Genomic DNA, 11,691 nt, shown 5'->3' with positions numbered 1-11,691 from the left:
AAAGCAACATGTCAATAAGTTAATATTACCTGCCATCTAAATGAAACGGTGAGAAGACGACTCTACGTATCTCGTGACCTGCATTATATTCCCAACAACAGAGACGAGTGATATCAGAACCAGCTCTGGATAGTCCACCTTCAACCTGCACTCACTTGCATGGTGAAGTATGGTCAAACAATGTCCACAAACGACAGCGGTAGATTAATGAAGGGCCTGTACATTCTACGTGAAAATGAAAATGAATTACAGTCATGATATGAAAACAAATTCAAAGTGTACAGAAAATATGAATTTGACAATCAAGACTCCACATGCTGGTGCTTTCATCTGCAATGTTTATTTATTTGCCAACAACAAATATATTCAATCTCTATTCACAAGGCACAGCTCTTTTTTTTAAAACATACACCGTGTGCTTTACATTTTAGGCGACAACTGCCATGGAGGGCCCTAACAATGATGGTGCAATTGAACGTGGAAGTGGAACACCAAGAACACACTGGGAAAAATGTAATTTCATAGTAAACAATCGTTTACTTGGGGTGCAAGTCCCAAACATTTGGAATGCGGATTTTTTTCACAATTTGTTGCCTCTGAGGACACACCCAGACAACTCCCTATTTTCCCAACCTAATTCATGGCTGTTGACACTTCTGGCACGAGAGTAATGGCTATTTTTCCCACACATCATTCAACACTGAACTTCAAGTCTCCTCAGTTGTACTTTACATAATACTTGGACGCCTATTTTGGTTTTAAGGGTTTTCTAAAAAAATAAACATGGATAGGATACTTTGCAAAAAAACGACCCAGACATTCTCTCAATTTGTGACGTTTTGATTGATTGTATTTTACTGCGGTCCTGTTTGAGACTTGTGGACACTTATTGAAAATATCCTCCTGTCTCTCGTGTCTCCACAACACCCTTCCCAAATGAAAATTAGACTGTAAATATTTAGACAGCAAGATAATTTGATTAGTGGGGCGCGTTCAGTCATTCTCCATCCAGGTATTGAAAGCTTACCCAAAGTTGCCCCAGCAGGTAACTGCATTCTGATGTCAAGCCATAACGTAAAATGAAAACAGACTCTTAAGCTACTAGTTATTTTGACATACATCTATGCAGCGGTGCCCTCAGATGATCAATCCAGAGGGGAGGGGGAGGCGGAATTGTTATTCAAAGTCACTAATTTTGGGAAAGAGAATTCACTTTCACACTCACACCCGTGGAGTGTCAAGAAAGACAATTCTAAAATAAGATTACGTAGTAATTATCAACAACCATTGCCAATTCACTGCTGGATGATGGCCTCTCCAAGCCTCTGCCATCTATCGTGATCCTGTAAACAATTCACCTAGCCATTACATTTGTTTGAATATATATTTAAAAAAGTTTCTGGTGTAGATCGGCCGCTTTAAAATTCTGGCAACGAGGGCAAAACGTCTTCTTTGCGCCCCTTTCGGCATGGGCGTGCCTCTGCCTTCTTCGATGCCTCTTGAACGAAAACTCACAAACAAAACGATGCGAGCCACTGTTCCCAGAGCAAAGTCCTCGCATATTCCAGGTACTTAATCGGTAATTAAAGAGGCAAAGGGGGACGGGCACTTATTCATACAATAGAGAGTGCAAAAGTAAAATGTAAAACAAGATTCATCCTTCTCTCAGGAGACAGGCAGTCGTAGCACTACTCTCATATACGCAGAGCACAGTGAGAACAAATGCATGCACGTTGGCTGATGTAACATCCATAGAAGCAAAGATGAGAAAATGAGAGGAGCAAATTGCATTCCGCCAGATGCATTGTATGGAGCGCATTATGCAGTTTCATTTCCCGGTCCCTCCAATTCCTCGAGAGTGATTCATGGCCACAAATGCACTCTTCATAAACCCAACGTTTAGTGGACGACCAATAAACCGCACGTGGCAAGAATTTTTTGTTTGCCGACCAACACCATATCCCACGCATAATAGCCCATGAGCCCAGGACAGATATTTCACCAGGCCGTTTCACCTGCGGTGGCATAACTTGAGTGGATCCAATGTATTATATGAATAAATAGCAGTGAATTGTCGGATAACCATTTAAAATGAGTAGGGTTATCAATTGTTCACTCTTATCGGCCATGTAAATACAATACATCGGTACGACTTATATTTTGCTACCCTAGGTGGTGGTACTCGTATCTGCTCTGGCCTCAGGACGAATACGTTTTTTAAATCCTTTATATTAAGTTCGCTTGCTTGCTTAGGACCGTGCAAATCTTTCGGTCGTTTTTTAACCCACTTCCCGTGATCCAATCGAGCTGACATTTTCCACACAGACTCGTTGTGCGTGACAATTAATGTTCGTGAAATTTTTTTCCCAAAGTTTTACACTTTTTAGGACAAAATATTATATTTAATTACCAATTGCTTAATGCTGCCATGCAATCATCTGACCCATAGGTGGCAGCCATCTCAAGCCAGAGGACGAGAGGACTCTAGCCGCCGCGCATATAAAGGATTTATAGTGAAAAACTTTGTTTTTACGGGTTATACTTGTTTTTATCTTCCTCTCTCGAGTGGGAACCCCAGCTGCTCGGAGGCCTCCAGTGCTTGCAGACTGCTCTAGAGACGTACGAACATTATCATACACGAGGTTTAATGCCTTAATATATGTCCAAGTCTGCGGCGCAGAAAACGTGTATGCACCCGGCATACCACGTCCAGGATACGTCTCGCGATGGCCTGGGTTACTAGTTATGCACCTACTCCAGTCTACCAGCGACCCGGAAAACACTCAGCGGGAAAATAAGCCTTGATTATATGTGTACGTTTGGGCTATCCGAGTCGATCGTTTGCTTTACCCTCTCAAATGTATGCTTTATTTTCTACGCACTTTAAATGTTCTAACACTCCCAAAAAGGTGTAAAACAGAACAAGCAGCATGACCCTCATGAAGAAAAAAAACATCTTACAGACTCATTGAGGCTTTCCTGGGTATATACATAATATTAAACTGCAATCAAGAATAGCTTATAAGAACATCACCCTGCGTATTACGACCTCTTCAGATCAAGGTTTGAGCTAGGTTAGTTCCTGGACGAGTGATCACCATGCACGCTTGGATTCTGAGAGGAGGCTTCGGTTACGTTCTGGGCAGTGCAGAAACATAAATTGTTGTATTCTACTTATATGCTCCCATATCTATTATCACCAACTCGCACTGACCAGCGTGACAAACTATGGCAAACTAACCCACATGACACGCATGATGTGGAGGAGGGCTTTATCCAGCAGTGGAATGACAACAGGGCTGGCTGGACGTGTTGTATCTGTCACCATCATCAGCCATGGTCAAGCGACTGCTGGATGAAGCCCTCCCCCAAGCCGCCTACCATGTATGCGTATATTCTGTCTGGGGTGAGGTTTTTGCGATTAGAATGGACCCACCCACGTCCCCACAATGTTATGGTGGACCCGCCACTGGAGCCAAGAACTCACACGGTGCTCTATAGATAACACAGCGCTTCTATGGCAACACTCCACCCTCTTGGCTGAAGTTCAGCTGGATGGGTAGAACACATATCCAGAATGTCACGGCGACACCAAAGTACAGATCAATTAAGAAATCGCTAAAAGAGGAACAACTTTATAATCCGTTAAAATAAATTTAAATACAATAGTATAATTGTAAAATCCTAGATGTGGATTTTTGTTGTACTAAATAAATTACACGAACAGATATTCAAGCAATAAATACAAAAAACACATTTTGTTTGCCGTTTAAAAGTAAGCATTTGAAACAATGTGATTGTTTGGCACAATAATGGTTTGAATTTTAAAAAAAACAGGGAGCTAAAAAAATAACCAGTTTCTGAATATCGGTCATCTCACCGCAATAAAAGTTAATGAAATAACTTATCTAATCACACATCTGTATGTGCTACAATGGATAGCCAATTGCTAACTCCACGTTACAAACATCAGAACAATGCAACAACTCCACATATTAAACCGGTGATGATATAATGTGGCCATTTGATTACATCACCACGCATTGCTCGATTGAACATTCCCGAATGATGGGCAAATAGTGTAACATAAAATGTTAACAAAACAAGGGAGTGCGTCACTCGCTCGCCGGCGGTTTAATTATCGACATTGATTCTTGACTCAAGCTAAGCACGTCGAGAAAAATGTTGATATATCGATTTAATCACACCGCAAAGCATACAACTATACCGAGCCACAGAGCCAAGATTTTGAAACGTAAAGCCAGCGTCCCATTTCTCAAAACAAAACAAGATAAAACACGGTTAGTGACGCCAGATAAAAAGGATACGGTTGTATTTGTGCATTCAAAAGCCAGGAATAATGGGAACAGGAGACGCTTTGGAGAGGTGAGTTGGTTGCTGGCTTGAAGAACAATTCCACGGGAATTACACTTGGGTGATGAGAGATCAGAGACAAAAAATAGCAAGCACTCAATGCAATCGCTAGCCCCCACCCCGTTTCCCAGGGTCTCAGGATTCTGACTGCCCTGCATTGTTTCCTATTACGTGGAGCGCATCTGTGCTTCGGAAAACTTTCCTCGACAATTGCAGAGCTCAAGGACATCACCGCAGCAGCATGTCCAAGAATAGCAGCAGCTGACGTCTTGTCGACACAATGTTCCGGTCCACCACCTTTCAAAAGCGCAATTCACCCAACCACCGCAGTCGTGTGCTTAATGTGAGCAGACATTCGTTGCAGTGGATGCTGGGTCCTATTGTTTCCTGACTTGTGAATAACCAACCCTGTTTATTCCCGCGTATGTACGTACGTGTGCATGTATACATGTAGCTATAGGTTCTCAAAAGGAAAACGACGAGTCCGCATTTTCTGCTCGTCAACCTTTCCTCCTCTTAGGTGTTTTTCGGTAAAGTCACGTGACTTTACCGAAAACACCTACGAGTATGAATCCTTGCAGTCACGAAATCTTCTAATCTAGAACATTTCCTTCGACTGACAATGAAGGCGTGTCTGGCAAATAGATTTAAACTTTTTTCTCTCTCCCCACTTCCCTTCCATACTCGTGCTGTAACAAATCCCTGTACGGCCGCTGAAGCACAAATTAAATGCCCACGATGCGTTCCAGACTCATAAAATACACAACTCACCATTAATTTTGTCCATTTTGAAATCAAGCCGATCGCATGTTGCCTCGATTGCAATTTATTGTTCGTGAGAAATATACAAGCGGAGTCACGAGCATTTGTTGTTTTTGCGTCGCCTAAAAGGACGTGTTGAATTGCATGCACAGGATCTTCTTGAAGGCACGCCGAAAGTCCCTGTTGAACACCGTGTAGATCACGGGGTTGAGGCAGCTGTTGCAGTAGCCGAACCAGAAGAAAAACTTGAAGAGGGTCTCGGGGATGACGCAGAACTCGGGGCTGCAGAGCGCGGAGAGGCTGTACGTGAAGAAGAAGGGGAACCAGCAGATGACGAAGACGCCGATCATCACGGACAGCACGAAGGTGAAGCGCCGCTCCCTCGCCTGCGCTATCTTCCTGCGCTCGCGCGCTTTGTTTTGCCTCTCCAGAATCTCCATCTCGGGGTTGTAGTCGTCCTTGGTGGGCGAGCACGGCTTCCTGCTCGCCTTTGCGCCCGCCGAGCCGTCGTCCCTCCTCCGCTCGTTCTTGTCAGAAGACACCGACGTCTCCTCCACGTCCACCTCGGGATGATGATGAGAGGGAGGATGCTGATGATGAGGAGGATGATGAGGAGGATGATGGCGAGACTTGTTTCCGGCGCCGTTGCAGTTCTTTTCTCCGTTTCCGTTCCCCTCGCCGCCGCCTCCTCCGTTGCCGTTCACCTCGCTCATCCTGATGGACTCCATCGGCCGGCACGACGTGATGGGCGCCTCCTTGTCTCGCCGCAGCTTTGCGGCCCTCCACTTGACGAGGTGGTAGATGCGCGCGTACACCAGCACCATGATGAGGCAGGGCGCGAAGAACGATCCGATGCACGAGCCGAGGATGTACCAGGTGTTCGTGTTGAGCTCGCAGTTGGGCCGACCCACCTCCTCCTGCTGCTGCCGGTTCTTCTGGTTCATGGAGATGAGCGGCGGCAGAGAGATCGCGATGGCGATGAACCACACGATGACGATGATGCGCTTCATCCTGCGCGGCGTGCGCTTGATGTTGTACTCGACCGCCTGCGACACGGACCAGTAGCGGTCGAGGCTGATGGCGCACAGGTGCACGATGGACGACGTACAGAAGAGGACGTCGAGCGCCAGGTAGATCTCGCACCACACGCGCCCGAAGTACCAGTAGCCCATGAGCTCGTTGAAGAGCGAGAACGGGATGACGAGAGTCGCCACCAGGATGTCGGCCGTGGCCAGCGACACGAGGAAGAGGTTTTGGGGAGCCTTGAGCGAAGGTCGCGTGAGGACGGCGATGATGACCAGGCAGTTGCCGAACACCGTGGCGAACACGAGGATGAGCACAAGGCTCGACAAGCCGAGCCCCGCCAGCACCGAGTACTCCCAGCCCAACTTCTCGTCGGTGCCGTTGGACGAGTTTGTGCCGCCGGTGACGTCGTTCTCGGGCTCGGCGAGGGTGAAGTTGAAGGCGGCGTACGGACTGAGCAGAGGCGACCTCGCAGCCGCCGGGTCGCTCATGTTCTGCATCTTGGTCGTGCGGGGCGCGGAGTCGCAGCGCTTGTTGGAGTTTCACTCATGGGGCAAAGCAAGTGCGTGATGAATGCGCTCGAGAAGCAGCCGATGTTGCTGCCCTACACACACACCGCCGACACGTCACCACATGCTGCTCGTCACATCAACTTGAACTCGTTGCACGTGTCCGGTGTCGAACCATAGCGACAGTTCTCTGCCGATGCAGCTACTACCGTGACGAAACGAGTTCATAACTCCATTCGAAACGCACGAAAGGTCGATAAATGAAAAAAAACCTCTCGGATCGCGAGGCGCGTTCGGCACTTGTTTGTGCAGTCGTCGTGTTGTCCGTCAAGCCGCTGTCCAAATAGACACAAGGGAAGGGCGTTGCGCTCGCCAGGTGCCTGGAACTTGAGGCGTGAGAAAATGGGCTGCGTCGCCTCTCCCCCCTGTCACCTCCTCCCGTCGCCTGCCTCCTCCTCTTGCTCCCCTGCAGCGCAGCTCCGACTCGCGTCGCTCGCGTACCCACGGACCGCTGCTGTGTGCGCTCGCACGACCACAAGCACATTTTAAAACACTGGGGCCGGAAGGCCCTTCCCACATCTCCATTCTCAGCCACTCTTTCCCAGACCCCCCCCACCCACCACAACCTCCTCCTCCCCCCACCGTCCTCCCCCCACCGTCCTCCCCCCACCGTCCTCCCCCACCGTCCTCCCCCCACCGTCCTCCCCCCACCGTCCTCCCCTTCCGTCCTCCACCTCCCTCTCCTCTTGCCCTATTTCCCAGTAAACCAAAGTAACCCCTTCAGTCGTTACGGGCACGTAACTGCCCCCCACTCCTATCCCACCATCGAATCTGTGCGCGTCTTCCCTCCGAGCTTTCTGCTCAAAACGAGAGCACACAGGGGGGGGGGGGGTGTGGGGGGTGAGCCGCTCGTACGTGATGAACGACGTCGTCCATCGACCACCAATCCTCTGGAGTCAACCACCCAACCATTCCTCGGCCCTTGGAGACAAAGCGCGGATATCCGCGCTCGTGTTTTAAGCGCTGCACTTTATAATTCACTCGTATTGTTTGTAAAGACACTGGTGCGGAGTGACATGGGCTGACTGTTGACGGGTACACGTGTTCGTGTGTTTGCGCGCAACGAGAGTCGCATTTACGCAAAAAAAGCGTTGCTCAACAGCACATCGCCCACGTACGATGAACGCCGCTCGTTTATCCAGCGCATACGGTATTTGTTAGTGTGCGAGTGCAACTTGTAGACCCACTCACGACGCGAGAGCGTTTTGCGTGAAAATATTTTAAGGGGAGCGATGTTCGCGATACGCATAATCCAATTGCGTATTCCGCGCTTAAACTTTTAAGCGGACTTAACCCGTTTAACGTGTGTGCTGTTTGCTTCCAGGGGGGGGTCAAAGTAAGTTTCGGCCTTTAGTCAGATGTTATACTGTATTGTACATTATAGGAGAGGTGGAGTGGTGGGACAGTGGTTAGCGCGCTGTCGCTATTAGTCCGGCAAACCTGAGTTCTTCAACCGATTCCTGACCAAGGCTAACATCAGTGGCGAGTGATCACTAAACCAGTTCTGGACACAACCTTCGACGCACGCTGACCAGCTTGGGTATAGGTTTCATCCAGCCGTCGATGTACGTAAACAATCCATCACAAATTATTCATGTTATGTTTACAACAAAAAGTGCGCACGTGTAATACGCACGTATGCTGGACTTCTTCCGCGAAAAGTGGTTGCAAGGTTTGCGTGTGCAACAATGGTTTGATTTTACGTAGCGCGTAAAGACATTTAGTCACATTCTAGATTTGAAGCTTTCGTGACTGCAAGGATTCATACTCTTAGGTTTTTTCGGAAAAGTCACGTAGGTAAAATAATAATAAAATAAGAATAAATGAAAAGTAACTAAATTAAATAACGACGTTTCGGAGGCAACACAAGTCTCCGTTTTCAGGTGGGACCGTCACAGCTTAATTTACTGTGTCAAGAGTAAATTTAGCTGTGACGGTCCCACCTGAAGACGGAGACTTGTGTTGCCTCTGAAACGTCGGGATTTAATTTAGTTATTTTTCATTATTATTATTATTATAAAAAAAATTCCTACGTGACTTTACCGAAAAAACCTAAGAGTATACAATTAGTCACCTCGAGGCGCTAGAATAGGACAACGAGTATTCTTTGGGTCTTTCGGTAAAGTCATGTGTAGATGCTTCTTTGAATCGCTGCAGTCTCGACAGCTGCACGTCAAGATGTAGTCTACGAGTAACAGAAACAAAACCACGATGTGGGCAAATCGAGCGGTGGGCAAATCGAGCGGTGGTTACGAAAGTTCGCAACAACTGGGAATGCAACTTGCCAGCAGCCACCAAGGCAACTCCACGCAAACGGCTGCGTGGTGGCGGGGTGCTGTTGGCAGTCTTCAGACACTCGGGGACGCCTTCTCAACTGATGACGTTCGAACGCGTCTCTTGTCCGATCCCGTTGGCCGAGTGCGTCCGTCGGTGCGTTCCGTGTCCTCCGACCGCACCCGGCGGTGGGGACAATGACGTTCGAAAAAAAATAATCAAACACAAAGCCCAACTGCAGTCCAGTTGTTTGCATCGTACAACGTTGCGTCGACGTTAGCGAAGGTGACTAACGCGGGGGTTGCTGAACAACTCGGGAGAAAGCAACGTGAGAGTAAAATGCACAAACCTGTTTTGCTCTCAGCTTTAGCTGGCAGTCGGCTCCCACACCGGTAATTCAATACGTCCGAATACAAGGTATGCTGAAAAGCGTGTCGTAGTACATAAGCACGATTTTGCATTATGTCACCCCATCCCACCCACCCCACTTTGTTTAACATAACAATTTCCTCCCCCCCTCGAAGAGAGAGACTCCCTTTTGTGACTCGGGCGAGTCTCTGTTCTGTGCAATGCGATTCATTTGTGAAGCAACAGACGCCGCGGGGAGAGCATCCGTGGGTTTGCAGGGTCAGTGAGCCAACATTGGCGATGACTCGTGATTTTTGTCACACGATCGCCACCCACCGACCGCTCGCCTGCGTACGTGACTCTCACCTCGTCCACAGATCAACTCGGTGTCGTTTTAAAAGGAAGGGAAAACAACGTCGCAAACCAAGGCTGTTTCTTGTTTAATTACTCCGAGTTCAAAAAAGCGTGGTGTTGGTGTTCCGAGCACCGTCGAACCGAGCTATTATTGCTGAAGAAGCTCTCAGCAGCTCATGCATCGTAACGTGGGACTTCGTGCCGAGCAACGCACGGTACAGCCCGGTAACGCCTTAGCAAACCCGACGGCGGTGGAAGAAAAACATACTTCTGTGTTTTTGTTCGAGACTGCATTGGCAGTGGGTGCACAAGCACAACTAACAAAATCAAACTCGGCACACACCGCCTTAGAAAGAAACAAGGCATCGTTTTAGGCAATGGCCCTTCCATCTGTCTGTTATGAAGAATGGCTTTTGGCAAAAACGTCATCTTATTGTACGTGTTTCATTGAGGGCAGTGTTATTGCCGAATGCGTTGATTATTTTTGTTGTGTAAAAAAAAAAGAAGAGTGCTGTGTTAATTGCTACGCGTCCACACTTGGAGCGCAGACTTTGAAAGTACAGTAATGTTTTTACACCCCGAGAAATGCATTAACAGGGAACCCTCCGAAGGGCGGACTCAAAAGTAGAAAAAAAATATGTTGTGGATTTCTCAATAACTTTATTGCCATTAAAGGTGGTGGACTTTTGAATATTTAAAATTGTAACCATATTCAGAAACTGTTTTGGATTCCTTTCATATTCTATAAAGTTCAACATTAACGCAGCAAGTCAATTAACAAATTACGTTTCTTCATGCTATTATGGGTTATTTACATCTAAAATAAATGGAGTAAAGTTTTAATTCTCAAATCAAGGCGACCGCCCCTTTAAAGCTGCATGCGTCTATTTGGTTTCTTAAAACACATTTCTTCAAAAACATTACGCATTCGATTGGTGGCTTTATTCATATTTCAAGCAAATATCTCATTTCACAAAATGCGATGGGATGAAATATTTTTGTTGTGCTGACCAAACTGTAGATGCAATTTACGTAATTAAAACATCAAACAACGCCTTGTCCATTGCCATTTTTGACTGCAGTAAGTTATGTTTGCTTCAACACATAGGCTGTAGTCGATGGTAACATCGTTTCCAATTTCATATATTATTGTGAAAGAGCAGAGCTGTGGTGGAGGTGGGTTATGTTTTTAAGTGTACATTTTTAAAAATGACTAATTTTAATTAACTATTGCATGGGACATCAATTCAAAAGTGGACAAAGCAGCGTGGACAAGTGCATGCTTAAAATTGCATTGAGACACGTTAGGAGGAATACGTGAATGAGAGAACATACACAGGTTCATGACAACATTCAAACTGTTAAGCAAAGTAGCTTTCGGCAGGACACGTTGCTGAGAAGGAATGATGCCAGACGATCAAGAACAATCCAACTACTATCTATATATAACAGCGGATCCTTTCCAGTAAACGTCTGACAGTTCACCGGGGTTTGTGCGAGCAAGTCAAACATTGCCAATGAGACACTGAATTCATTTACTCATGTGACTCAATAATATTTTGTATTTGGAATTGGCAGACGTGGTCTGCTTATCTACTTTGTTAAAAAATAATGATGGAGTGGCAGCCAAGAAAGAATCGGTGTCCACGACAGAACGTCCGCCGAGTGAACGAAACAATGAAATCGGCTCATGTGCCGGTGCATGGTGGATTATTGCATTACGGCGCCGTGAGAAATGATAATGGTTGGGGAAACCTTCATCCAGCAGCGGATTGATCACGGATGAGTATGATGATCATGGGGCGATTGGCGAGGGAACCCGACGCGCAACGCATGCGTTGTACCTTCAGCTACCTTTAGGCACGACTGGCTGCTGCTCATATGTGACACTGTGCCCTCTCCTCTGTGGGCAGGTGCACCCAGCCACCGTGCATGCAGTGCGTCGGCGTGCGTGTGTGTGTAGATGGAAGAGATTACATTAGCCGGG

General features: G+C 47.0%; 1 protein-coding gene across 1 annotated transcript; it reads right to left on the bottom strand.

Annotated features, from left to right (window-relative positions):
* Positions 1 to 324: 324 nt before the first annotated feature.
* Positions 325 to 7,202, bottom strand: LOC144721609 (alpha-2A adrenergic receptor-like). Its single transcript, XM_078599383.1, has one exon. The coding sequence runs from the start codon at positions 6,657 to 6,659 to the stop codon at positions 5,259 to 5,261; it is 1,401 nt and encodes a 466-aa protein (XP_078455509.1). The 5' UTR covers positions 6,660 to 7,202; the 3' UTR covers positions 325 to 5,258.
* Positions 7,203 to 11,691: the final 4,489 nt, after the last annotated feature.

This window comes from Lampetra planeri, chromosome 12 (genome assembly GCF_965212315.1).
Source record: "Lampetra planeri chromosome 12, kcLamPlan1.2.h2, whole genome shotgun sequence".
NCBI lineage: Eukaryota > Metazoa > Chordata > Hyperoartia > Petromyzontiformes > Petromyzontidae > Lampetra > Lampetra planeri.
This window is presented reverse-complemented; position numbering and strand designations above follow the sequence as displayed.

Excerpts from the sequence above, each read along its gene's own strand:
- LOC144721609 (XM_078599383.1), bottom strand. The coding sequence starts at position 6,659 with ATGCAGAACATGAGCGACCCGGCGGCTGCGAGGTCGCCTCTGCTCAGT.